Source organism: Rhinopithecus bieti, unplaced genomic scaffold (assembly GCF_001698545.2).
Source record: "Rhinopithecus bieti isolate Rb0 unplaced genomic scaffold, ASM169854v2 scaffold_12689, whole genome shotgun sequence".
Classification (NCBI taxonomy): domain Eukaryota; kingdom Metazoa; phylum Chordata; class Mammalia; order Primates; family Cercopithecidae; genus Rhinopithecus; species Rhinopithecus bieti.
This window is the reverse complement of record NW_016807758.1, coordinates 1,872,859-1,898,717: the sequence shown is the minus strand read 5'-3', so window position 1 is coordinate 1,898,717 and position 25,859 is coordinate 1,872,859. Positions and strand designations below refer to the sequence as shown.

Below are 25,859 nucleotides of genomic sequence, written 5' to 3'. Positions count from 1 at the left end.
TACAGTTTCAGATGTAGTTGTCATGCCCTTGAGAAGCTTATTTATTTAGAGTTTAGACCATACAAGTTCAAGGCAAATGCCTTTGATTGAGGAAACATTTGTAAGCAGAGCTACTTGCTTTTAAAATGAAGCCTCTCTAGTCCCAGGCGATTTAAGATAGGAATGTTGTTCTTTTTCTTTTCTTCTTTCCTTCTATCTTGTTAGAGATGTACACCTAACATCTAGAAGAGAGCCTGGCACAGACAATATACTCCAAATGTGTCACCCTAGGAATGGCTGAGTAAATTATTGAGAAATGAATAAATAACCAAACCTCATTCAGGCCTTAAAAGAGGTGCATGTGCACGATTTTATAACATCAAACCGATGTCCACAACATCAGCCTGCTGCTACTCTGCTTTATTGATCAAATGATGGTAGCTTAAGCCATGACCGCCTCATTCTGGAAACTAGGACCTTCAGAGAACCCCTCCCCAGATTGTTTGTGAGTCTCCTAAGGGGTCCTCCATGTGGCACATGCCAGTCTCCTGCCTCATTCCTCATGTGGCATCTTCTCCATTCTCTCTCTCCACCCCTTGGTGACCAAGGCCCTTGAAGACTGTCAGGATGTGCCACCGCCTGTCAACAGATGCCAACACCCCTGACAGGTGGACTGGCCTTGGATTCCCTCAAAGCCTTTAGTCCCTAAAGATAGAATCGCCAAAATCCTTAGAGAAGCAGAGCATGTTAGTTCCTTCCCATTTCTGAACACACTTCTCCAGCTGGATTCTGAGGGAGAGCTGCTTGAGGACAGAGTTCCACAGGTTCTTATGGATATCTCATTGTTCCTAACCCCCTGGAATCTCAGGGCAGGCTGCCGGCTGCACAAGTCACAGATGCTGTGGCAACTGCCCTGTTCTCCACTTCCCTCCAGACCCACTCTCCTCCCTTCTCCTAGGATGAAGTAAAAGCTTCTGGACCTATAGGTGGGTGGAAACATCCCAGGGGGTGAGGATGCATGGAGGGGGTCCTCTCTTTCGGGACATGATGTTTTAGTATGTGGGCCACAGTCATGGCAAGTGTCTACTGAGCTTGTGTAAGTAGATACAAAGCCAGTGCTAGGCACTTTACATATATTAGCTCTTGTCATCCTCTCTGCAACCATACTTTGTACCTGTGTTAATGAGGAAAGTGAGGCCCAGAGGGACTTGACCTCTTGCCCAAAGTCACAATTAATGGCAGAACCAGAATTCAGACCTAAGGGCTGTCAAACTGTAAAGCACTTTGTTATATCATGTGATTGGAAGATCTGAGCTCAGGCGCAGGAGGAAAATGACTCTGCAGAGTCCTTGGAGTCACATCTGTTTATTATCCGTGAGGCTACAGCTCCATTCTTAGGACCAGGAATGGGCAGGCCTGCCCAGTGTGCCTTTCCTGCCTCCCCGCTCTTTCCCTGGAGGCCTACCATGGTGCCAGCCTGGAACTCTGCCTGTCCTACTGGGACTGAGCAGGCAGCCCCGTGGCCCACCATTTGTAATACAGGGACTTGACTGGCCTCACCCCACTGGCAGGGTCTCCTCCAGTGCTGACCACACTTGCCGGTGCCTTAGGTTTGGCTGCACCCTCCTCCTCTTTCCCAGTGTGGCTCATGCTGGCTACTGGGCATTTCCCCATCCATGGCCAGTTTGCAAGATTGGCTCTGCCTTGGTTCAAGTTCCTGGGGTTGTCCAAGAGAACACTCTCGGTCCCGGATCCACTTGCAAGCCTGAGCTTCCAGTCCAGAGGTCTTTATGACCCCTTTCTGAGAGATGACAGTGCTTCCCAAGCTTTCACGCCCACCCTAGGCCTCCCAATTCCTGCCCTTGCTGGGCTGCACTGGTAGGGTGGGAGAGTGGGCAATTAATTCTAGCTCCAAGTTCCATTCCTCTCCATGCAGCCCTGCCTGGGCTTGTCCTGTTTGGGAGAAAAGTCCAGTAGACAAGGCCCACAAATGTCCTGTTCAAGATATATGCATGGCAGTTTGGACAAAACTTTTCAGCCTTCTTTAGAGTCAGATCTAGGGGTGAAAGAATGGATCCACCTGCTGAAGGAGCCAGGAAGCAAGTTGAGCTTGGCTGTGTGTCAGAAAGACTGGTCTCCACAGGTCAGCAAACTCAAAAGAAAGCAGGGAGCAGGGGACCAGCACCGTCTTTGGGTAACAGACTTTATTTTCCATTTATAAAAGAGGTTGATTGCATGCAAGCTTTAAGGATGCTGTATTCCCTGTGGAGGCCAAGCATGATCCAGCACAGCCCTCTCCTGAAACACAGGCTGGAAAGTACCTGTTTGCTCAGTCTGGGCTCCTGGATTGCTAGAGTCCACCTCTTGCTTAATACCGTTCAAGTCAGGGACTATAGAAACTCCAGCAAGGATTCTGCACGCTGGCACATCTCAGTGACACCTCCAAACACAGACTCAGAAATCAGGAAAGCCACATGTGCGTACAATCTCTTTAAATAAAATCATCAATGTGTTCTAGAGGGGTTGTTAGTGAGTGGAGTCAAATGCAGACTGTTCTACTTTTCTCTCTCTGTGCACACATCTAGATTTCCTGATAGCAGGTTCCTTAAAGCAAGGCACAACCTCTTTGTATTAATCCCAGAGGCCTGGTATGACTTCTCTCCTGGGGAAGGTTGTTACAAGCTAATGAGGTCTGCCCTGGCTAGACCAGATCCTTGCTACCAGCCTGTTGTGTGGCCTCAGGCAAAGCATTCCGTTCTTGGGAACTCATTTTCTTCATCTTGGCAAACTGAAGACTTGGAGCTCTGGTTCTCTCTGACAGTAGCTGGCCAGGACCACAGTGGGGATACAGTGAGGGAAGAATGGAAGGAGAGGTGTGTGAGTCACGGCAATGCCATCATCCAGTGGTGGCCCTTAAGCCCAACACAGTGCCTGCTGGGGTGCTTGGCAGAGTAGCTGTGAGGCTCCTAATACTTTCTGGAAGAGCTGCACCCAGAGAACTGGGCTGCAGAAAAATACTTTGCATTCATGCCGCTTTGGTTAAAGCCCTCATCACCACCATTTTCTTCAATCCTCACCCTAGACCTGCAAGTGAGGCAGACAGGGCTTACTCTCTTCATTTAACAGATGAGGAAGAAGATGATCAGTGACTTTAAACAGCTTTCCTAAGGTCACGTGATGTGAGCAGAAGAGCTGGATAAAAATGGAAGTCTCCCTGCATCTCAGCCCTGATATTCATCGACTGCCCTGAATTGTCTCTTCAAGGATGGCCGGTGGGGCAGCTCCTCAGAGAGGGGCCCTGATGCTCTTCTAGATGCCTTTAGGGCTACCTCAATAGCTCCAGCTTTGACAATTTTGGGCTCATGGCAGTCCTGGCTGGAGACATCTGCCCTCACTCTTGGCAAGGCCAGTCTTCCACCTCTGTGTCCCTTGTCCCACGTGGGCACACCAGGGTCCACAGTCTCTGCCCAGACAGAATGCTCTATCTTTTCAAATGCATCCTGGCACAGTCCCACAGTCAGTGTGTTTTCAGCACACATTTGCCCTCCCCTTATTTACATTTGCTTTCCTACAGCCCACGAGGTTCGCTGACCCCCAGCCTGAGACAACGCTAAGCCTCCTTTTCCTGCTCCTGCTCTCAGCTGCAGGCATCAAGATCCAGATTTCAGTCCACGTTGCTCCACATGGCCAGGGCCCTGCTGCTTGACTAAGGATGATGAGCTCCCAGTAGGACCTGAGGGACTGTGAGGTCTGGGGTTGGTGAGTAGAAGACATATAGAGCTGTCTTCTCATCAATTCCCAGCCCTGAAGATTGGGGGCATTGTAGCAGTGCCAAGGATTTGAGTGATGGGGAAGTATTTGCCAATTGCATCCTATAGCCCAATGTCTTGCCCAAGGCCCCAACCAGAGCCCTGTCAGAGTGCAACTTCTTGTTGTGCCAGAAGGTGGAGGTAGACATGAGGACAATGGGGATTACACCATTGTAAAAAACAGGGGTGACCTTAAGGGGGAGAGGAAGGGGAGCATTGTCTGAGCAGCAGGGTAGTGTGGGTCAGGGGAGGAGGAAAGAGTGGGGACCATAGGGCATGCACTAGAAGTAAGCCTTGTTGTGCACACTCTTCTTCTCAAACTTTTGCTTGAGCTCAGAGATCAGAGTTGACTGGATGGGGCTTCCCATAGTTTTGGGTTTTGGTGGGGGTTGGGTCGGGTGGGGGCTGAGAGAGCCAGAGACAGTAGGCACGGTCCAGTGGGCTGCGCCAGTGCTGGGCGCCACGCTGGGTGGTGGAGGGAGAGCTGGAGCTCTAGGGAGCAGGGAGCTTTCTGGGCTGTTGTTGTTGCAGTTCTCATTGGGAGGTTTCTCTTTGAGCGTGAACTTGGTAGCGGCTTTGGCGCTCTTGGACTTGAGCCACTCAATGCGGATGGTGCGGGGCGCAGGGCTGGGCCGCTTGCGGACCACCCGCCGCACTGGCAGGACCTTGTTAGACTTCTTGTTGCGCCAGAAGGTGGCAGTGGAGATGAGGACAGTGATGGCCACGACGGTGGCCATGGTGCCGGCCAACACACCCACGGCCTTCATGGGGTTGTCCTTGGTCTGTATCAGGAAGGCAGCCATGGGGCTCCGGGAAAGGGTCTGAAAGAGAGAGCCAGCCCCTGCACTCAGCAGTTCCCACCTGGTCCTTGGAGTACAGAGTAGGCTTGTGCTTCCTTAAGCATAATGGTTTTTAAACTTTCTGGAGTCAGGAGTCCCTTTGAGAATCTGATAGGCACTATGGGCTTTTGTCCAGGAAAATGCACACAGAGAGAGCATGATGCATGCAGCTCTCCAGAAAAATGCAAGCCTGTAATCCCAGCACTTTGGGAGGCCGAGACCGGCAGATCACGAGGTCAGGAGATCGAGACCATCCTGGCTAACACGGTGAAACCCCGTCTCTACTAAAAAAAAAAAAAAAAAAAAAAAAAAATGCATGCAGACACAGCGTGGTGCAGACCACTCTCTAGTACAATAAGCTCAGATGGAATGCAATGCGAACAACCTCTTTTGGATTCAGAACTCCTGCTTTAGCTGGACTCTGTCCTTGAGATAGTAGGAGATCACCTGCCTTTGATTGTGGCAAGGGCTAGGGGACCCATTTGCCCAGATATATCAGAAACCTCTTAAGTGGCTACTTTTCTGCCAGACATTGAGCTGAGAGCTACACATAATGATTTCACTCTGCTTTTCAACACCCATGTGAAGAAGCCATCGTTACCTCCGTTTCACAGGAAAGGTAACAGAGGCTTAGCAAAGCCCAAAGCCACACCATTAATAAGTATTAAACTAGAAGCTCAGCCCCCTTCCAAAGCCTGTGTTTGATGGCACAGGCTGCATCTGATAACACTGAGTGTCTTTTGAAGGAAGCCTGGAGATGGTCCTTCTCTGTCTGCCCACGTTGCAGAGAGGTCTGAGCTGGCCCTCTGACCCCTTTTTCCTGACCATGGCTTTGTACTCACCTCAGCATCTGTGATGTCAATCTTGAGTAAGGCTGTGGTGCTGAAGGATGGGGAGCCCCGGTCCTTGGCCTGCACCTCTAGGGACCATATACAGTCCCTTCCAGGTGTGATGTTGTGCAGAGCATCCAGGGAGCGGATGGAATTCTTGAGCCAGATCTCCCCCGTGTGGGCATTGATGTCGAACACATTGGCCGGCTCTGCATGGGTGATGGAATAATCCACCAGGTTGTTGGGTTCCTCTGCATCCTCGTCTATGGCCTGTGCACAGGGAGAGACAGACAGAGCTGGGCTTTAGGGACCATCCTTGTATACACTGGCTAAATCAGCATGTCGTATGGGGCTTGCTGGGTTGATGGGAAGTGGTCCTGATCCTATTTTGAGAGGATTGAGTTGGGAAAGGAATAGAATGCGTGCCCTCCTATAAGCCAGGGTCTATGTAGGCCTTACACATGTGCTACCCGGTTCCATTCTCAGAACAAGACTAGGAAGCAAATATTGGTGAACCCACATTACGGATGCAGAAATGAAAGCTTAGATGCAAAGTGGCTTGTCCATGGATACAGAGGTATAAGAAAGGGAGTCAGGATTCAAAGTCAAGTCTGCTGGGTTTCAGAGTTCATCCTTTTTGCCACATTGGCAAGATGACAAAGTGCAGTGAGAAAACCACTCTTTCGAAAGCAGGCAGACCAGCTATGTGAAGGCAAGCCAAACACTTAATCCACCTGGCCTGTTTTCTTCATTTATTGAGTAGCAATGTCTTCCTTCTCAGAGCTGAATTCCATGTTGAAGTAGGGTTGGGGATACATAAAATGTCTTAAAGTCCCTTGTCCATGGTGGGAAGCCAATAAATTTTATCTTCAATGAAATTCTTATGCCCCAGTATCTCTTGCAGCTGCTGGACCCAGGCTTTTAGGGGAGCTCAGCTGCCTCCAAAACTCACCTCAATTTTCACTGGGTTTCCTAGCACCATCGTCTTCTTCTGTACGCTCTTTCCAAACTGAGGGGGGTGGTCATTGACATCCAGCAGTGTGATAAACACCTCAGCTATGCTGTACTTGCCCTCCATGTCCTCTGCCTTCACATAGAAGTTGTACCTGGCAGTGGCCTCAGCGTCCAGGCTAGCCCAGGGCTGGGTGTAGATAAGCCCAGTGGATGGGTGGATCAGGAAGCTGCCAGGCAGAGCACATAGGCATGGGTGTGCACGCATACACACATATGTGCATACACGCACATGCCTGCAATAATGAGCTGCCTCCCGAAGCAGCAGTGAGGTGTCATGCAGCTCCCCCAAAGTGTCCCACCTGCTCCCTCCTATCCTTGCAGTCTAAGTGAGGTATATCCACCTGTGCATTCACCCGTCTGTCACTATCCAGCTTAACAACTCCATTTATAGTCTTTCTTTCTTCCTATGGCCTGCTCCTTCCCCAGCCAGCCCTGCTTGCCTGGCTCCTGAGGCTCTGGGCCCTGACCTTCCTCACCCTCTGCCTCAGCTTTCCACTGCCTGTCTTCACTCCTCTTCACCCACGCTCCTGTCCCTCCCAGGCCCCTCCTGCCTCTGCCACAGACCTCCTCCACCCTCAGCCTTCCAACCCCCTTGCCCAAGTCCCTGTCCTGGATTCTGGATCTACTTACAGGTCTGCCCCAGTCCCGTAGATGGAATATTTCACTTCACCCCAGGGTCCTGTGTCTGGATCCACAGCCTGGAAGAGAAAGAGCCCCGGGTGGCACTCGCCTCTTTGTCAGGGTATGTTGTCAGCTCCCATGCCCTGAGGGTTGCTTTCAACCACAAAACAAGGGGATTTGAGGTTTGCCCAACTGGGGAAAAATTGGTGGAGAGACCTGCCCAGGAGTCCTAGTTTTCCTCCAAGAAGCTTTAAGTATTGAAACAGCCAAGAGATTTAGATCTGGAAAACATTCATCCCTCCTTTATAAATGAGGAAGAGGGGATGGGTCCCATGCCCTGTGATTATTGTTTACATGTATATCCTCATTGCATTCTGTGAGGTGTTGTAATACCCATTGTATGGATGAAGAAACTGAGGCTAAGAGAGGGCAAGTAACTTGTCCAAGGACAGCTAATGAGTGTGGGCTCTGGAACTCAAACTGGAATGACCTTCCAGATTTGTCTGGCTTCACAAGGCCTCCTATCCCACCCAGTCCCTGGGCCAGTTCCCAACCCACTGTGACAGCCACCACGCTGGAGCCCCCTGGGGCATTCTCAGGAATCCTGGCAACGTAGTAGAGGGAGTCGAACTTGGGGACATTGTCATTGGTGTCCAGGAGCTGGATCACAACATCCGCCGTGGAACTGAACTTCTCCGGGGTGTTCACTTCAACAGCCAGGAGCTGGGAAGGAAGGAAAATGAGGACTTGTCTGGGTGGGCACTCACCCTGTGGAGAGCCTTCCCACCTCATCTCCCCAGGACTGATCTGACATCCATCTGCCATGTCTCCCAATCTTCCTCGCAGCTGCCAACCAGCTATTCATGTAAGGGTCACCTCTAAGGCCTGGCATCACCCCCTACTCCATCAATTGGCTTGTAATGCCAGCTTTCTTATCATTGCCATCTGTATTGGGGTCAGTTTATTTTGTTCCACTGAGCTGCATATCCTTTCCAGTTCCAGTTGTCTTAACTATTCTCATAAGTTTATTGCCCTATATAAATACCAGATTCATTTTGTCAAGCCTTGTTGCCACCTGTCCAAATGAAATTCTAGGGAAGAGTTAATTGGGGACATTAAATTCTTTTTTTAAAAAAAATAAAAACAAACAAACAAACAAAAAAACAGGTCAGGCACGGTGGCTCACGCCTGTAATCCTAACACTCTGGGAAGCTGAGGCAGGTGGATCACCTGAGGTCGGGAGTTCGAGACCAGCCTGGCTAACATGGTGAAACCCCATGTCTACTAAAAATACAAAAATTAGCTAGCATGATGGTGTGTGTCTGTAATCCCAGTGACTCAGGAGGCTGAGGCATGAGAATCACTTGAACCTGGGAGGTGGAGGTTGCAGTGAGCCAATATCGCATCACTGCACTCCAACCTGGGAGAAAGAGTGAGACTCTTGTCTCAAAAACAAAACAAAACAAAAACAAAACAAAGAGAACGAGACCTGGCTCTATTGCCTAGGCTGGAGTGCAGTTGTGCTATGTCAGCTCACTGCAACCTCTGTCTCCCAGGCTCAAGCCATCCTCCCATCTCAGCCTTCTGAGTAGCTGAGACTACAGGCATGCACCACAATGCCTGGCTAATTTTTGCAGTTTTTGTAAAGATGGGGTTTTGCCATGTTTCCCAGGCTGATATCGAACTCCTGGGCTCAAGTGATCTGCCTCCCTCGGCCTCCCAAAGTGCTGGGATTACAGGCGTGAGCCACCATGCCCAACCAAATTCTTTATTAACCTAAGGAGAATTTGAACTTTTTAAACAAGGTGTGCCTTTACATCTCTTTCTTTACGCCTCTTTGTAAAATTTAGCATTTTTCATCATTTGCATGATGCATATTTCTTGTGATAATTCCTATAAATTTTATGTGTTGGTTGTTATTGTAAAAGATAATTTTTATCCCACATTTTCTTATTATTTTTTGTATGTAGGAAAACTACTGGATTTTGTGCATTAACTTTGTAATCAGCCATGTTGGCAATTTTGCTGAGTTTCTAAGAGTTGTTTTTTTTTTTTTTGTCTTTTCTCTCAGATTCTCTAAGCAAACAATCATCTCCTGCAAATAATGACTGTCTTGTCTCCTCCTTTCTAAAGTTTGAACTTATTTCCTTTCCTTATCCAGGAACAATGTTATTTCAGGAATTGTGCTAAACAATGGTGGTGTCAGCAGGCATCCATGTTTTTTTCCTAATTTCATGGATTGCTTTTATAATAGCATTTCACTTTTAAGCATGATGCAGGCTAAAGGAGAGTGTGTGTATATGTGTATAATTATAAATAAGATAATTTTAACAGTGTCAATGAAGTATTTACTTTTCCTATTAACATATTACATATGTTCATATATAATATATAATATAATAGGAAAAGTAATGTTCATATATAATATGCATTTCATAATACATTTATGATTTTACATAATCACAAATGATATCACAGAAGTATTTTTTTCCTCTTCAGCTAAGATTGTTATCAGAAGAGATGACAAATGTCAAGGCATATGATAAAACATCTATCGTGATAATAAAATAGTTCATTCAAATATTAACATGGCAAATTATATTGGTAGTTATCCTTTGATCCCACACCACCACCTGCATTCCTGGAACTGGTTGTGGTGTGGAAGCCAGGAAGCTCAGTGAGGCTGAGGCTGTGAGCAATCTGCAGGAGGGTTGGAGAAGAAAAGAGTAGGGCCAGGAAGGGCAGAGAGTGACAAGAGATCCCCTCAGGAATGAACCAAGATGCTGGTATGAATTCCTGGGACCCTCCCATTCAGGGCAGTGAATTCAGGGCACCACCTACCTTGAAGGTTAATACTTTGGACTTTTCAAAGTCAATGGCAGTTGAGTTCTCCACAATGATCGTGACTTGGGCTTCATTCAGGACTGTCTGTGGAACCACTCGGAAGATGCCCCTGGGCCCCACCAGCTGCAAGTTGAATTTGGCATTGGCTCCCTAGAGAATTTGGAGAGTGGAAACAAGGAAGATGAATGATGATAGAAATTCATATTCATACTATATAGAAGTCTTCACATGCCCTTAACCTTGGGAGATATTATTAAGAGAGTTTCTGCATCTGACTTTTCCTTCTGAATGGACTGTGAATGCCTTTCGGCTAAGCAGATAGTCTTTGATTGGTTAGTCTCCCTCCTCTCCCCCTTGGTTACAACTTCCTGTTTCATTCATTTTGTGGCCCACCTGGCCCCTGCTACATACGCAGGGCAGTTTGATGCAGACCCACTTAGCTTTGGGACCCTGGCTCCATACCGTTTGTGGGAAAGCAGAGTTGGGGACAGGACCACACACCTGGTCGGAGTCATTGACGGTGATCTTGAGGCCCCGCAGGATCTCTCCCTGGGGCGGGTGCTCATTCATTGACAGCTCAAACCTGTTTTGGGGTCCACTCTCTCCATAGAATGTTGGCGGGTGGTTGTTGAGGTCCACAATCCTGATGGTGACTGGGACAGTGGCCTGGGCAGCTGGGCTCCCCACAGGGCCCATCTCGGTCACCTGGGATGGGTACAAGTGGCTATGGCCTATGTGGCAGGTGGACCCTTCAGATGGTCCAGCTCCTACCTACCTTGTAGAATGTATAATCCCCTCTGTTTCAGTGTGTCCTGGCTTAGCAACTTAGATCTAACTGATAACATATGGCAAAGATGGCAAGCTATCACTTCATGATTAGATGATAAGAGATTGCAATTTCTGTCTTGTGAAGTCTCTCTCTTCCCGGTTTTGATGAAGCAGGCAGCTACGGTTGACAGAGACTAATGGTGACCTCTAGCCAACAGCCAGCAAGGAGCTGAAGCTCTTAGTCCAACAGCCCACAGGGAACTGAGTCTTGCCAATAATTGGGTGGGCATGGAAATCAATCCTTCCACAGTCAAGCCTGCAGATGAGACCCCAGTCCTGGCTGACAATCTGATTGCAACCATGTGAGGGTCCTGGAGACCAAGGACCCAGCCAAGCTGAGCCTGGAGTCCTGAACCACAGAAACTATGAGATATGAATGTGTATTGTTTTAAGCCACTAAGTTTGGGGTAGTTACACAACTGATAACTAATACAGCCTACAAAGCTAGGGCCAAGAGCCCATAGGCACCTTGTGAACCATGTGGCAGATATCCTACAAACCTCTTCAAGACCTCCTTTCCCTTGTTCTGTAAGCATGCTCTGGTCTTATGTATCCTAAAATAACCATCCCTGTACTCCACTCCTTCACACTTTCACTGCTATCCCTCTTGTTTCTCACCCCACCCCTCATTCAGATACTTCACTCTGACTTCCACACTGCATCTGGCACTGCTACTCTTTCTCATTCTCAAGTGCTCTATTCTCGCAGCAATGTGACTCTGCTCTCTGCATCCTCTTCTCAACCTCTCTGATCCCTCCTGAGTTTCCTTTACCTGCCCCTCTCCTCCTCCTCACTCTCAGCCTCTTCACACAGCTTCCGCAGCTGTGCTTGGTCGATTGTTCTCTCTCTTCTTCTTCCTCTGGGTGCTTTTATTCCCTCCCATGCCTTCCACAGCTACCTGTAGGTTGACATTCTCTCCCACAATTCCAAACCTGTGTGCCCAAGTTTCGATGTTTGAACTTGCATGTCCTTCAAGCATTCAAATGCATCCTTCCTCACTTACTTAACTTGCATGCTGTCCTGTACTCCTGATGGCACAGGACCACCTGGGCTTCATCTATCCCTCTCCCATCCCTTTCCCTCAAGATTCGCCAGTTTCCTCATTCTGTGCAATCTGCCTCATGCATACTTTTCAATTTGTCCCTTTCTTCTATCCCACCTCCCCTCAGCCTCACAGGCTCTCTTCCTCTGTTACCTTGGCCAATGGCTCTACCTTTCATCCAGTTCCCTCTGAACCCAAGTTGAGACCAGAGTTCTCAAATTCAGGCTGGGACTGGTGCCAGAATTACCTGGGTGCTTATAATATGCAGATTCCTGGGTTTGCCCCAAACACACTGAATTCCTATGCCCAGGAGTGGATCCTGAAAATCTTGGTTGGCCCAACTCTCCAAATGTGGGAACCCCACTGGTCTGGTGAGTAGCCAGGTGAACTTTCCAAGTGACTGTAATCCTGCTGAAAACCTTCCAATGGCTCCTTATCGCTCTTGAGTAGGACCAGCGACATAATTTGCAGGCCCAGTGAAAAATAAAAATATAGGGTCCCTTGGTGAAATTATTAAGAATTCCAAGAGAGCAAACAGCGAGCATTAAGCTTAGTGTGGGATCCTCCTAAGTATAGTCCCTGTGTGACTTCACAGGTCACATGCCCAGCTCTAGCGACAGATCCATAGCTCCCATTCAGGACCTTTGCTCCTCTGACCCCAGCCTGGGAGTCCACCTTTCCTCCTTCTCCAGGCTGCCCATCCTTCTCTGCTCTGGCCTCACCTGACTCCTTGTTGTTCCCCCAATATATCAGTGCTCTCCCCTCCAGCCTGGGCTTGCTGCACTTTCCTGGCTTGGAATGCTTTCACTCCACCCTGACCCACCCAATGCCAATCTCTGGCAGCATGTACCTGCAGGATCCCACCCATGCTCAGGCATTGCTGCTTCAGTTGCACCTTCTCCTGCCTTTCTGCGACTCCCTGTTTGTGAGTTCATGTCTGGCGCAGGTGCTTTTTAGAACAACATCTAGCCCCCTCCCCAGACTATGGGCCCCAGGAAAGAGGGCCTGGGTCTTATCATCTTTATAGCCTTCCAGGGTCAAAGGTGGGCAGGTAAGACAAAGCTAGGGGGAGGGTACCTGTACATGCAGCTCATACACCTCTCTCTGCAGCTGGGCCGGGCTCTGAGTGATGGAGATGGCTCCTGATGTCTCATTAATTTCAAAGGCTCCATCGCTCCCTGTCACAGAGAGATGCACCCTGAAGTTCTGCACAGGACCACAGGGAGGCGCAGGGGAGTCATGCTGCAGGCTCCTCCTGCATTGCCTAGCGAAGTCTCATAGAATGAAATCCTGTCATCTGTGTCTTGTCAACATGGAAACAGTTTCAGAGGGGCTTAGTAACTTGTCTAAGGCTACACAGCTAGTGCAGATCTGGGACTTGAACTCAATTCTGTCCAGCTCCCTCGTTCCGTACTGCGTCCCTTCTCTTATGCGTAATAATATGTGTGCCTGTGTGCATGTGTGCACATGTGTGTATTTGTGTGTGTGCGTGCGTGTGAGGAAAAGAGAAAGGAATCAGGAGGACATACAGTGAGACAGGGTCATGGAAGGGGAGTGGGGAAAGAAGGGACAGGAGGGAGGGAATAAAGAGAGGAGAGGGAGGGTGTGGAGTGGGACAGGCAGGAGATGGGGTGGGTGCTAAGGGACTGGGTAAAGGTTTGCAGTGGTGATGGGAGGGAAGGCAGTTGAGGTCCTGTGAGGCTGGGGAAAGGAGGCTGGCAGGTTTGCCCACATGTGAGCTGCTGGAAGGTGAGTATGCACAGGCATGTTTAGAGAAAGGCTGTGGCATATAAACATGCACACGTCTGGGACCAGGCACCAGGTGCAATGCCCTGGCCTAGCCCAGGGACAGCTCATCTGGCTCAGTTGCTGCCCAGCTGTGGGAAGAGCACAGACTGTGGAGCTAGCAGGCTCAGGTTCAAATACAATGATGGAAACTTGGGATGCCTCCTTAGCTTCTCTGAACTTCATTTTTCTTGTCCATATATAGGGCTAGCACTAGGGAGATGCCACGTCACCACTGCATTTGATTCATTTAATTCAGCTATATGCTGTGGGATAACAATTAAAAAGAATGAGGAAAATACAAAGCCACTTAAAAAGTGGGAAATATTGCCGTGCATTCCCATCAAGGAGCAAATATCCAGGGGGAGAGGAGCATGGGTTAGCACCTCCGTGTCGCTCTCAGCGCCCCTGCCCCATGCTCTCCTGGCTGTTGGATATCATGACAGGCAGGGGCCGAAATACACAACCCAGACACTTGCTTGTCTTGGGCACAGCCTTTCCTCTGCATGTGTCTTGTACTCCTGGTCCTATAGGTGAGGGAGCTGGGATCTAGAGAGGTTGGGGAACCTTGTTCTGGTCACCTAGAGAGTCAAAGCTGCAGCCCCCAAAGCTGCTCAGACTCACCATTCACAAGGCTGTAGAGAATTCGATTGGGTTTGCCCCGGTCTCCATCCATGGCGACTACCTTCAGTACCTCCGAGCCCTCGGGGAAACAGGAGCAGCCGCTGCCTGATGGGCAACATGGGGACCCTCCCCTCCCCAAACAATGTCCCCATGATGAAAAGGAGGTGCTACCCCCACCCAGGAAAGAGTCAGGCCTCTGTGTGGCCTTGGAGCATGGCCCTCTTCTCCTCTGCAGGGGCTCTAAGCACCCACTGGCCTCCAGGGTTGGAGGGATAACCTGAGCCCCTGCTTCTTCCTTGCCAGTAAGGGTCAGTACCTTGGCTGCCCAGGGATTCTCAGGCCTCCTGCACCAACTTCTGGCCCACACACCACACTCAGCCCTTGCCTCTACTGCTCCCTACTCTCTAGCCTTACTCTCACTGCCCTCTCTATCTTTTGCTTTCATCCCACCCCTGAGGTGCATGAGGGGAGAGGGGAAAGACAGATGGGAGAGAGGCCAGATCGCAAATGCGAGGTCCCAGAATTAAGATTTTATCTTGTGGGCCTTTGGTACTGCTGGAAGGTTTTAGGGTAGGGCAGCCCCAACTGTATAAGGCCTGCTTGACTTCTGCCTGTTGTCCCCTCTTAAGCCCCCCTACACAGGCCCTTCTCTCTGGTCAACTCCAGGCTACTACTTAACCCAGCCCAGGTGCTGCCTCCTCCCTTGGAGCCTGCCCTAAGCCCTGTCCCTCAGCACCTCCTTCTCCCTTTAGCTCCTCAGTGGGATGGCCTGGACCCACCCTGGCCCACCCTGCAGCCCCTACCCAGGGCAGTCCAACATCTCCCTCCCTCACTCTGAGCTTGTCTCCACCACTGGGTCCTCAAAAAGTGTTTCCTTTTGCTTTATAAAGTCAATAATAGGCCGGGCGCAGTGGCTCATGCCTGTAATCCCAGCACTTTGGGAGGCCAAGGCAGGTGGATCACCGGAGGTCAGGAGTTCCAGACCAGCCTGGTCAATATGGTGAAACCCCACCTCTACTAAAAATACAAAAAATTAGCTGGGCATGGCAGTGTGCACCTGTAGTCCCAACTACTCAGGAGGGTGAGGCAAGAGGATTGCTTGAACCTAGGAGGTAGAGGTTGCAGTGAGCCCAGATCGTGCCACTGCACTCCAGCCTAGTGACCTAGTGACAGAGTGAGACTCCATTTCCAAAAGAAAAGTAAAGCATAATCAGACAAATGCAAATTGAGAATGCAATTCAATTGCACAGAGTTCTTAAGCTGTGGCCGAGTGAGGCCAGGCTCCAGCTTGATCTCTCCCCATGGGGAGCTCATGGTGCAGTTGGGGGCAAAAGGTCCAGTTCATGGCCTGAGGCTGGGTGAGTCCAGAGCTGGCCTCTGTGTGAGGAAGGTGACCGAGGCCAGCCCAGTCATCTCCAGCAGGGGGTCCCTAAAATCACAAGGGTCAGGGCAGGAAGCATTTGGAGGGGATGCTGGCTGAGGGGCACAGCCACCCACCGGAAGGGTGTCTTCGTACACATAGCCGTAGTAGGGTGTGCCCACGAAGACAGGGGCCGTGTCCTGAACATCCTCCACATTGACCGTGACCGTGGTGGTGGCTGAGAACACCACATCAGCCCCATGAAGCCTCCCACCGCCATCCTGCGGAAGAACCGGGGCCCACAGACGGAGAGTGAAGACAAGTTGGGATGTGGAATTGGACAGAAACCATGAGAACCTGGCTCCTGCCCCCTTATGGCTGTGAGGCCAGCTGTCCTCTCCAAGTTTCTGCTTGCTTCTGTGTCACCCGGAGATACTTCTCCTCTCACAGGAGCGTTGGGAATGTAAAAGTGCCACCATTCCTTTGCAAGTGGGGTTAGTTCTCTCTCCAGAGAAATCATATCAGATGAGTGGCAGGAGAGGGGGCATTCAGAGCTAAATTCCCCCTCCCAGCCAGGAACCAAGCCTCAAGCACCTCCTGAGGATCTACTCTGTGCTTGGCCTGTGCTGAGTGTCAGGGACCCACAACAGCAAGACTTGGGCCCTGCACTGAGCATCATAACAGAGATGTGCACCCAGCCCAGCCCAGCCCGTGCAGCTATGGGCAGGCGAGGCTGACTCGGGCCTGCTGGTACAGGCTGCAGTGGGATGGCCTGTAAGCCAGGCTGTGACCAGCAAGGGCCTGCTTGCAAAAGAAAGTGCTGGGCCTAGAGGGACCGGTGGGGTTTCGCACTCTTTGTAGGGGAAGAAGCTTTGGTGGGCATCTGCTGGTTTCCAATGTTTCCCACACCACCACTTCAGAAATATGAGGAACTTAGTTGAGTTCCTCAACTTCAGGGCTGGGCAGATGAGGAAACTGAGGCTCAGAAGGGGTGACTGAGCACACAGAGAGGAGGAGGTGGGTGAGCAAGCCTGGCCAGCAAGATGGAGGTGCCTGGAGACCATGTTGTTGAGGATGTGAGGGGGACACCATTCTCTTGGACATCCCACCTGGTCTTACCTAGGGGATCCTGGCCTGTTAGTTTTGAGGAAGCATATGCCGTCCCGCAGCCCACAGATCCCAGCCTCCCTGGGGAATATGTCCAGGCAGGAAAGACTCCGAGCAGCTGCTCCCTATGTCCCCACGCCCATCATGTCTCCTGCTCTCCAAACTGCCCCCGCTCCCCTGTAGAGCCTAACTCCGTTCCAACCCAAGGGCTGAGGAGACACTGGATGCTCCCCTGTCCTACTGTGTTACCTTGGCCACCACGGTGACATAGTGGGTCCGGGACCTCTCGTAGTCCAGAGTGGCCCCAGCCTGGAGGCGCAGCACACCGCTGTGACGGTCCACAGCAAATGGGGAGTGCAGGTTCTATAAGAATTAGGGGCCAGCTGGACCTCAGCAAGAGCGCAGGCCAGCCCCAGGAATGCCCGCTCTGCTTTCTGAAGGGAGTCCTCACAGCCCCTTGTCACAGGACCTCAGGGCTGAGGTTCCTGCTTCAGAGTGCTCAGCTTTTCTGGTCCCAGGTTCTCCTTCATAGGACTTGGGGCTTTCCCTCCCATACCCTCAGTCAAAAACACAACGTTCCCTTTCGGGCCTTTGCTTTTCTTCCTGCTCAGCTGGAAAACAAATTTTCTTGGGCTAAGTTTGGGCTAAGCTCTGGCCTGGAGGGTCCAGCAGGTGGCAATGTCTGCAGAGTGATCTAACCTGGAGGGAGCCAGGGATTAAAAGTCACAGTGAAGGAGAAAAACGTTGGGGCCTTCAAACCCTACACCAAGCAAGTGACTGTGGGGCAGTCCCAGGCAGCCTGGCATCGGGGGAGAGGGTGTGCAGCCTGAAGGAGGCTGGCAGGGAGCACCAGCCTCTGGTGGGGTCCCTGGGGGCCCTTCTGGCTGGGTAGTGTCGGGCGCTTGTGCCAGGTGCTGTTAGTGGGGGCTTTACACGTACGTAGTCTTCACAACAATGCAACAAGGATGTGTTTTTATCTCTCCCATGTGAAACATGAGGAAACTGAGCTGGGAAAGTTAGATAATGCACTGAAGGTCATGTGAGTGGTGAGGGGTGGGGTCTCTCCAGCACCCGTGCAGTCCAGGGGACTTCTGGGCCTGTGTTGTTAGGGGCATCAGAGCTCTGCCTCTTTTGAGTGTTGTCTCTTCTGCTCTTTTTTTCTATTGACCATTCTGGGCCTACATGGCATTCTCCACCCATGTGGCAGTCCCTGGGGAAAGGGCTGGGGATGTGGAGGGCTGAGGGTCCTGGGGATGTGGGAAGAAGGAGGGGACAGACTGACTTAGAGGAAGCCACGATGGGCCCATCAGGGGAAGAAGGCTTCTGTCCCTCTCACATCCCCTCCAGTCCATCCCACCCCTTTGTGTACTCCTCGGGAATTGTAGAGGCACCGACCTAAGGGCCTGGGTGATAGAGGTAGGGGCCACCCAGGAGTCCCCTCTGGCCCAGCCCCAGGTTAGGTCCTGTGTGTCCCACCTTACCTGCAGGAAGTAGGTGACACTCCCTCCAGAGCCTGTGTCCCTGTCCACCGCATGGACCTTAAAGATGCTGCTCCCAGCAGGTATGTCCTGAGGGGGTCACAGCCACAGGGGAGGGTCAGAGACAGTGAGAGCATTCTCAGGGGGACAGAGGCATAGAGGCAAGCAGCATTGGGGTCAGGGGAGCGAAGCACCAAAAAGAGGTGAACAATTGAGGATAAAGCGTGTGAGCCATGTATGTTTATTGCAGCACTATTCACAATAGCAAAGACTTGGAACCAACCCAAATGCCCATTAATGACAGACTGGATAAAGAAAATGTGGCACATATACACCATGGAATACTATGCAGCCATAAAAAAGGATGAGTTCACGTCCTTTGTAGGGACATGGATGCAGCTGGAAACCATCATTCTCAACAAACTATTGCAAGGACAGAAAACCAAACACTGCATGTTCTCACGCATAGGTGGGAATTGAACAATGAGAACACCTGGACACAGGAAGGGAAACATCACACACTGGGGCCTGTCATGGGGTGGGGGTAGGGGGGAAGGATAGCATTAGAAGATATACCTGATGTAAATGATGAGCTAATGGGTGCAGCCCACCAACATGGCACATGTACACATAGGTAACAAACCTGCACGTTGTGCACATGTACCCTAGAACTTAAAGTATAATAATAAAAAAAATTTTTTTTTAAGTGTGTGAGCACCCAGTGGGGGCTGGGGCTCAGAGGAGGTGTAGGAAAGAGGGAAGGGAAATTTGAGCAAAAAGACTTGGTGAGGGGCTGGGAGATGCGCTCAAGGAGAGAGGGAGAAGAAAACACCAAGACTGCAAACAGATAAACGGTCTACCTATGAAACAGCAATTCAAAAAGGAGGAGATGGTTCATAACCACAGATATATTTAGGATCACCAGGGACCATATACCTGCATTTTAGAGCAAGAATGAGATATCTTTCTCCTATTGAATTAGCAAACTTTTTTCTTTTTTTCTTTTTTTGAGACGGAGCTTTGCTCTTGTTACCCAGGTTGGAGTGCAGTGGTGTGATCTCGGCTCACTGCAACCTCTCCCTCCTGGGTTCAAGCGATTCTCCTGCCTCAGCCTTCTGAGTAGCTGGGATTACAGGTACCCGCCACCATGCCAGGCTAATTTTGTATTTTTAGTAGAGACAGGGTTTCACCATGTTGGTCAGGCTGGTCTCAAACTTCTGACCTCAGGGTATCTGTCCATCTCGGCCTCCCAAAGTGCTAGGATTACAGGTGTGAGCCACCACACCTGGCCTGAATTAGCAAACATTTTAAACTTTGAGAATTCAGTGTTGTCAAGGGGCAGGGGAGAAAAACCCTCCCATTGCAGGGAAGGAGCAAACAGGTGCCTTCTGGAAAAGCAGTCTGGCAGCACCCTGTGGGCATGTGTGCTTTCGATGCAGTAATTTCAAATCCTGAACTGTATCTTAAGGAAAGAATCCTAATTAATGAAAAACAAAATTGATGCTCAGAAGTTGATGTGTCCATGACAGCAAAATTTAGAGCACCTTAAATATCCAAACATCAGGGAATGATTCTGTAAATGATAGACCGTTCACTTGATGGAAGCTATTAAAACAATAGCTGCCCAAACTTTACAATTAATGAGCAAAATGCTTATGTTATAACTTAAGTGAAAATAGGTTATAGAAAGCATATGTTTAGTATAATCACAACTATGCCAAACAAACAGAAAAACAAAATAAAACAAAACAAAACAGAACTCTATAATGACAAAAAGACTAGAAGGAAATATACCAAAATTTAACAATGTCTCAAGTTGGAGAAAGTGAGGGTGACTTTGAAAACTCTCATTTCTCTTACTTTTCTACATATTTCAGAAGTCTACACTGAACATGTATTATGACTATAATGGAAAAAAGCAAATGAACATGCCTTTGGAATAAAAGCAAATGTGGGAGGGAGCAGGTGGTGACAGAGAGGTTCTCCACAGGGCAGTGAGCCATGGCCAGGCCACAGAGCAGCCCCAGGGGTAGGCTATGGGCCTGCGTGGGACAATCGGCCCCTCTAGCAGCTACTCACTCACCTCAGGAACCAGGGTAACATAAGGCTCCTGGATGAACCTGGGCGCCTCGTCATTGGCATCAGTCACCAGGATCACGACTTTTTCGGCCACCTGAGACGGGGCAAAGGGGTCAAGAGCCAGCGCAATGAGACCTTCTGAGGGCTGAATGGATAGCGACCTCTAACACTCCAAGGTACACGTCCCTGCCCATCCCTCCTTTCTCTCTCTCCCTCCCTTCCTTCTTTTATTCATTAATGCAATAAACATTAAGCAGCCTCTTAGTGCCAAACATTGTGTTTCATCCTGGAGGCAGGAGACAGTCTAATGGTGTGTTATTTTGCAGTAGTCATGGTGGCTGGGATATCAGGGCAAAGATCAGCATATTAAAAAAATACGTTATGATCTCCTCAAGGTGAGAGCAACAGTATGCCAGGCACTGAGGGCGGGGCCCCTGCCCTGCACCAGCACACACACATAGCCTGTGGAAATGTGTCCAATGGGGTTGAGAGTTCCTGGGCTGTGGTGGCAGAGAGCAGGTGGGCTTCTCAGAGGAGTGAGAATTAATCCATGAGACAGGTTTGCCAGAAGGAAAGAGGTAGAAAGGTGTGCCGGGAAGAAGGGGTTGCATGTGCAAAGGCAAAGAGGAGCGAAATGCATGGTGAGCTGAGAGGATGGAAGTAGATTTATGGCTAGATTATGGCCTGGGTGGGGTGGATGTGAGGGAAAAGGCAGCGAGGCAGATGGTGCCCAACGGGGAGTCCCGGAACGCCAGACCGAAGCTTGGTTTTCATCCTGCCAGTGGCAGAGGCCAGCTGTTAGTGCTTCCTGAGCCTCAGAGTGGGCAGATCTGACTCTGTTCCGTAGTGACAACTTCAGGCAATTGGGGTTGGGGAGCCTGGAGGCCAGTGAGCCCCTGGGGTTTGTTGAGTTATCCAGGGAGCACTGATGATTGCTGAGAGAAAATGGTTGCTGTGGGGTGTTCAGCTCAGGTGACTGAGCAGGAGGCCAAGACCACGGTCAGGGAGGCAGATGGGGAGGGCAAGTTTGAGGAGATGCTGTGGAATGTGGGTTAGACCCATGAGAAGCTCAGCTTGGAGAGCCTGATCTCTCCGTTCCTTCTTTTCCTTCCTTCCTCTCTGGCCTTGCTGCAGCCCTCTCCTGCGGGTACTTTGGGCAGGTCTTGCTGGGCCCTGGCTTAAACTTGCAGAAAAGCCCCCACGAAGGCTTGGGGAGGAATCATGCTAGTCTCACCCTTCTCAGGCCCGAATACTGCAGGCTGCCAGGGACTGCCTTGGGCGTGCACTCACCAGATTCAGGCCGTCAGAAATGCTGATGATGGCTTCAATCTCATCTTCTCTCTGTGAAGCACAGGGACTGAGTGACCATCCAGGGGTCTGACATGCCACAGGACCCCCGTGGCTGGGAGGAGCTCTGTCTGCCCCACGCACCCATCAGAGGAGGCCTGCGCGTGCTAATGGATCCCTGGATCAGGGTGAGTGGTGGCGACAGCATGCCTGGCAGAGTAGAAAGCTGCCTCCCCCCATGCTTGAGGCCTTATTTGGGACTTTTGTGTCTGGGGTTCTTATAAACTCAGAGACCCAGAGGGTCTGTTGGGGCTCCAACAGAAAATACTCTCCTGCCACAGTGAGGCGAGACGCCGACGTTAGTGTGCTCAAGGTCCCATAAAGACTTTTCCTCTTTCTTTTCCCTTTTCTCGCCTTCTCTCTCCACGCCTCTCCACATTCCAGGTCTCCGCAGAGGCTCACATCCATGGTGTCTCAGTGCTCCCCAGGATATGGTGAGGCCTCAGTGGGGTGGGGTATCGGAGGTTGCCAGATCCCGCGGGTGCCAGGGAGTAGGGTACTGGCAGCACAGTCAGGCTCCACTGCTGTGTCCCCACAGCAGTCCCTGAGACCTCCCTTTCCTTTCTCTACCCTGGCCTGCAGCTAATGGAGGCTGTCACCAGAACTGGCAGCATCCCCATAGCTGAGGTCCAGTTAGCCACACACCAGGCTGCTGTATGGTCTGAAAAAGGCCATACCCTGTTGCCTGCAAGTTCACAAATGTGTAGAGCGAAGAAGTCCTGCCAAACTCAGACTCACTCCCAACCACCCTTTTCAGCCTTGACCTGCTCTGAGTTCCTGTGCAGCATAGCACCTCTCCCAGGACAGGCTTGAAAAATCACTTTGTGAGCTTTCTTTCAGAAACCTCAAAGTGCAAACAGATTTATTTTTAATGGAACATGCTTAAAAGATTAGCAGGGCTGGCAGGTGCTCATTAAAGGAGCCCACTCTTCGCTCTGTGTGAACGAGGAGCATGAAAGTAAAGTCCACTCTGCTGATGGCAAGAGGCCCAGAGATCTCACAGACTGGATGTGCCTGGGGTGTACCCCCTCATCCTCTACTCTACGGAGAGGTTCTAACCAAAGTGCTCTAGGGGAACTTCAGCCCACCGAGGTCTATCTGCAGGCAGCGGCCCTGCAGCACTCCCCACACCTCCCCATACCTCTCTGTCCAGCTCTTCAACCAGGGTGATGTTTCCAAAAGTGGGGTCAACAGAAAAGACGCTTCTAGCGCTGGGGTCAAAGCTGATGTGGTAGGAGATGGGGTCTCCCTCAGGGTCTGTCCCGTTCAGGGTGTATACATGAGAGCCTGGAAGGAAACACAGTGGAGAGACATAGAATCTGAGACCCAACTTTTTCCTAAAAGTGGCAGCTGCTCAGGACCAATGATTCAGCTGTTTATAAAGTGACAATTCAACTCAGTGTCAAAGGTGCTGCCCTGAACTGGGTGCTCATCGCTGGCCTCACACCTGCTGGCTGCTTGCCTCTTTGTATGTTTATTCTTCACAGCAGTTGGATGTGATGATCAGCCACTTTCCAGATTGTAATCTATAACACGGGTTACAGAGCAGGTGCAGGTCTGCTGTGCCTAACTGTAGTGCCTGAGTTCTGCCCTGCCTGGTAATAACTCGGCTCTCGGGATCCAAGGTTGAGGGACTCCTGGGTATAGGGAAGGGGAATTAAGGCCTTTAAGGCCATAAGGCAGCCATTAAGGCAGGAGGGGTGACCCACAGTGCAGCACTGTCCCCGATGCCTGGACCTGGTTCTGCAGGGATTTCTGAGCCAGATGCCTGCTTTGCTCTGCTCTCCATTTTCCCGGGGTTCCCAATGCCCACAAAGTGAGGGAGAGGGAGTGTGAAATCTCCCCTTTCTCCTCCCCTCTTTCTGCAGATCTCAGCAAGTTGGATGTTCTTCGGCCGTTTTAAAGCCTAGAGACCTGAGGCTCAGAGAGGTAAATACATTTGTTCAAGTTCACACAGCCATAAGGGTCAGCACCTTATCACCTACTTCCTGCAGCGGCCTGCCTCGCAGGGCGACCCTGTCTGTGGGCGGGAGCCCTGGTCTCCAGGACTGGCCAGGCTTAAGTCGCCATGGCAGCAATGACCTTCTTTCCTGCCATTGCCTAGGGGAATTCGGAGAAAAACAAGGAGTCCCCGGCCTTGTGCAGCAACTTGGCGCTGGGCGCATATACAGGCTTGGGTGAATCACTGGCTTGGTCCCTGCGTCCAGGGGAATGCGAGTCACCCCTCAGAGAGACCTATCGGGAGCCGGTGCCAGGGCTACTCACCTACAGGGGTGTCCTCTGGGAGGCTGAACAGAGCCATGTTTCCGTTGGTGCTGCCGACCCCGTTGTCGAAGAAGTGCGGGGCGAAATTGGCCTGAGCTGGGAAAAGACCACAGAACAGACGGACACCCAGACAACGGACACCCAGACACCAGGAGGGAGCTTCGCACCAGCTCGGTCCCGCGTCAGGCCCCGCTACTGGGCAGGAGGGCGCTCCACCTCCCCAACCCAAGTGCACTGAGGGACCCCCCTGGGGCGCCGCCCAGAGGATGCCCCTGACCCCCACTCCACCTCCGGTGGGCTCGGGCTTGTCAGGGACACGTAGCATGCGGGCGCTTAGAGCCCGGGGAGCAATCCAACCCCTTCTTCATCAATGGGCAGATTGCACCCGTGCTCAGAGAGGGACAGTGCCCTAGCCAAGGTCACGCCGCGAGTCGGGGCACTATCCCCTGCCCCACGCAGTATCGGAGCTGCCACCAAGCCTGCAGCTCTGCTTCCCAGCAAGCGGAGAGCAGCTGGGGTCCGGACGCCAAACCCTGGGGCTCTAGGATGCCGGCTCTGGAGAAGCGCCCCGGAGCTCCCCACTACTCCGCTACCCCACTCCCCACTAACGAATGGGCCAGGAAGATGGAAGGACTTCTCCGCTCCCGTCCACCAGCCCGAGTCCCACTCTGGAAGTGGTCCAGGACCATGTCCCTGTGGCCACCTGGGTGACGCCGGCGCCCACCTCCCTCGCCATCCACGCGGCCAGCGGGGCAGAGCGGCCACTCACCCAGGCAGAGGCGCAGCAGCCCCAGGGCCAGGGAGGCCCACCGGCCACGCCTCATGTCTCCGCCGGCGCGGAGTGTCGCCTGCCGCCGCCGAGGCCCGGCGCAGGGGCACGGAGCATGCCCTGGGCCCGCGGGGAGGGCAGAGAACACAATGGGGGTAGCGGCGACTGCAGCCGCGGCGGGAGGGGGCGCGGGGCGGGAGCGGCGGGTGGTGTGAGGGCGCTAAGAGGATGACACGGCTCGGATCTGCTCCTGCCGGCCACCTGACAAGACCAATTAGCGGTGCAGAGCGGAGAGACAGGCTCCCAACGGCGGGCGGGGGCAGGAGGGCGTGACAAGAGGACTCCCCGCCCACCACGCCCCCTTGGCGGGCGGCCCCGGGTCCAGGACAGGACACCGTGGAGGAGTGGAGTGTCTTTCCCCCAAGTTGTCCTGAGGAGGGCGCTGGAAAATTGGGCTTTCCCAGGGTCCCTAAGTCCTGGTGGGGCTTGGGCTTCATGGGAGTTTTCTTTTCTCGTGAACTTCCTCTGTGACTTTCAGGGGCTTAGCCATCCTCTCTGAGCTAAGCATTCCAGAAGAAGTTAGTGGAGCGGCCGGGAGGGCCTTGCCTTAGCAGTCTAAGCAGGTTCCATGAGCAGCCTGAGACCAAAGCAAAGAGAAAGGGTGATGAGTGGGCAGCAGATGGTGAGGGGTTATCAGGACCCCCTCTCTGTGATCTCAACCCATTCCTGCTCTGTTCCCGAGGCTGGACCACCTCTCCCAAAGGGTCTGATCTGTGTGGTGGGCAGCAGGGAGGACCCTCAAGTCTCCACCAGGGTGAGAGGCATCTCCAGATGCTCCCAATCCCCAGTCAGTGCCCAGTCTGGGACCATGAAGGGGCAGCTGACCCACTCTTCAAACCTTCCAAGGAAGAGTGAAGGGCCTGAAGGCAGAGTTAAGCCCCATCTTAGGACAGACTTGCACAGAGCTGGCCAAGGTAGATCTGGACTGCCTGAGAGGCGTGAGATCTCATTCCTGGAGGATATTTACACAAAGCAAGGCACTGCTATTGGGGTCCTGGATGCTGATAACTTGAAGACACAGGTGATCCCAGGAACCTTTTTAGCTGCTGGTAAAACTCCCTGGACCAGACCCTTATTCTCCTGCTCTGACACTGGAGGGTGCTTGGAAATGCAGCCTGTCCTCCTTCTCTTGGTTGGGCCATTTATGAGGGGGGGGGGTGCAGGGTGGTCACTTCAAGC

General features: G+C 51.6%; 1 protein-coding gene across 1 annotated transcript; it reads right to left on the bottom strand.

The window, feature by feature from the left end:
• Positions 1–14: 14 nt before the first annotated feature.
• CDHR1 (cadherin related family member 1) lies at positions 15–24,795 on the bottom strand. Its single transcript, XM_017883715.1, has 17 exons — positions 24,621–24,795; positions 23,852–23,947; positions 22,728–22,873; positions 21,530–21,580; positions 20,244–20,333; positions 18,164–18,250; positions 16,932–17,045; positions 15,713–15,856; positions 14,216–14,294; positions 12,884–12,984; positions 10,438–10,641; positions 9,934–10,086; positions 7,651–7,815; positions 7,102–7,169; positions 6,410–6,638; positions 5,470–5,727; positions 15–4,609 (listed from the first exon to the last, which is right to left on the bottom strand). The coding sequence occupies exons 1-17, from the start codon at positions 24,673–24,675 to the stop codon at positions 4,070–4,072; spliced, it is 2,580 nt and encodes an 859-aa protein (XP_017739204.1). The 5' UTR covers positions 24,676–24,795; the 3' UTR covers positions 15–4,069.
• Between the last annotated feature and the right edge of the window lie 1,064 nt (positions 24,796–25,859).

Bases quoted from the DNA above. Each gene is read 5' to 3' on its own strand.
- CDHR1 (XM_017883715.1), bottom strand. From the start codon at position 24,675: ATGAGGCGTGGCCGGTGGGCCTCCCTGGCCCTGGGGCTGCTGCGCCTC. The intron at 7,816-9,933 runs GTAGGTGGTGCC...CTTCCTTCCCAG, and splicing joins CCAAAGTATTAACCTTCAAG to CTCCTGGCTGTTGAAGTGAA. The intron at 4,610-5,469 runs GTGAGTACAAAG...TCTCTCTTTCAG, and splicing joins TTGACATCACAGATGCTGAG to ACCCTTTCCCGGAGCCCCAT.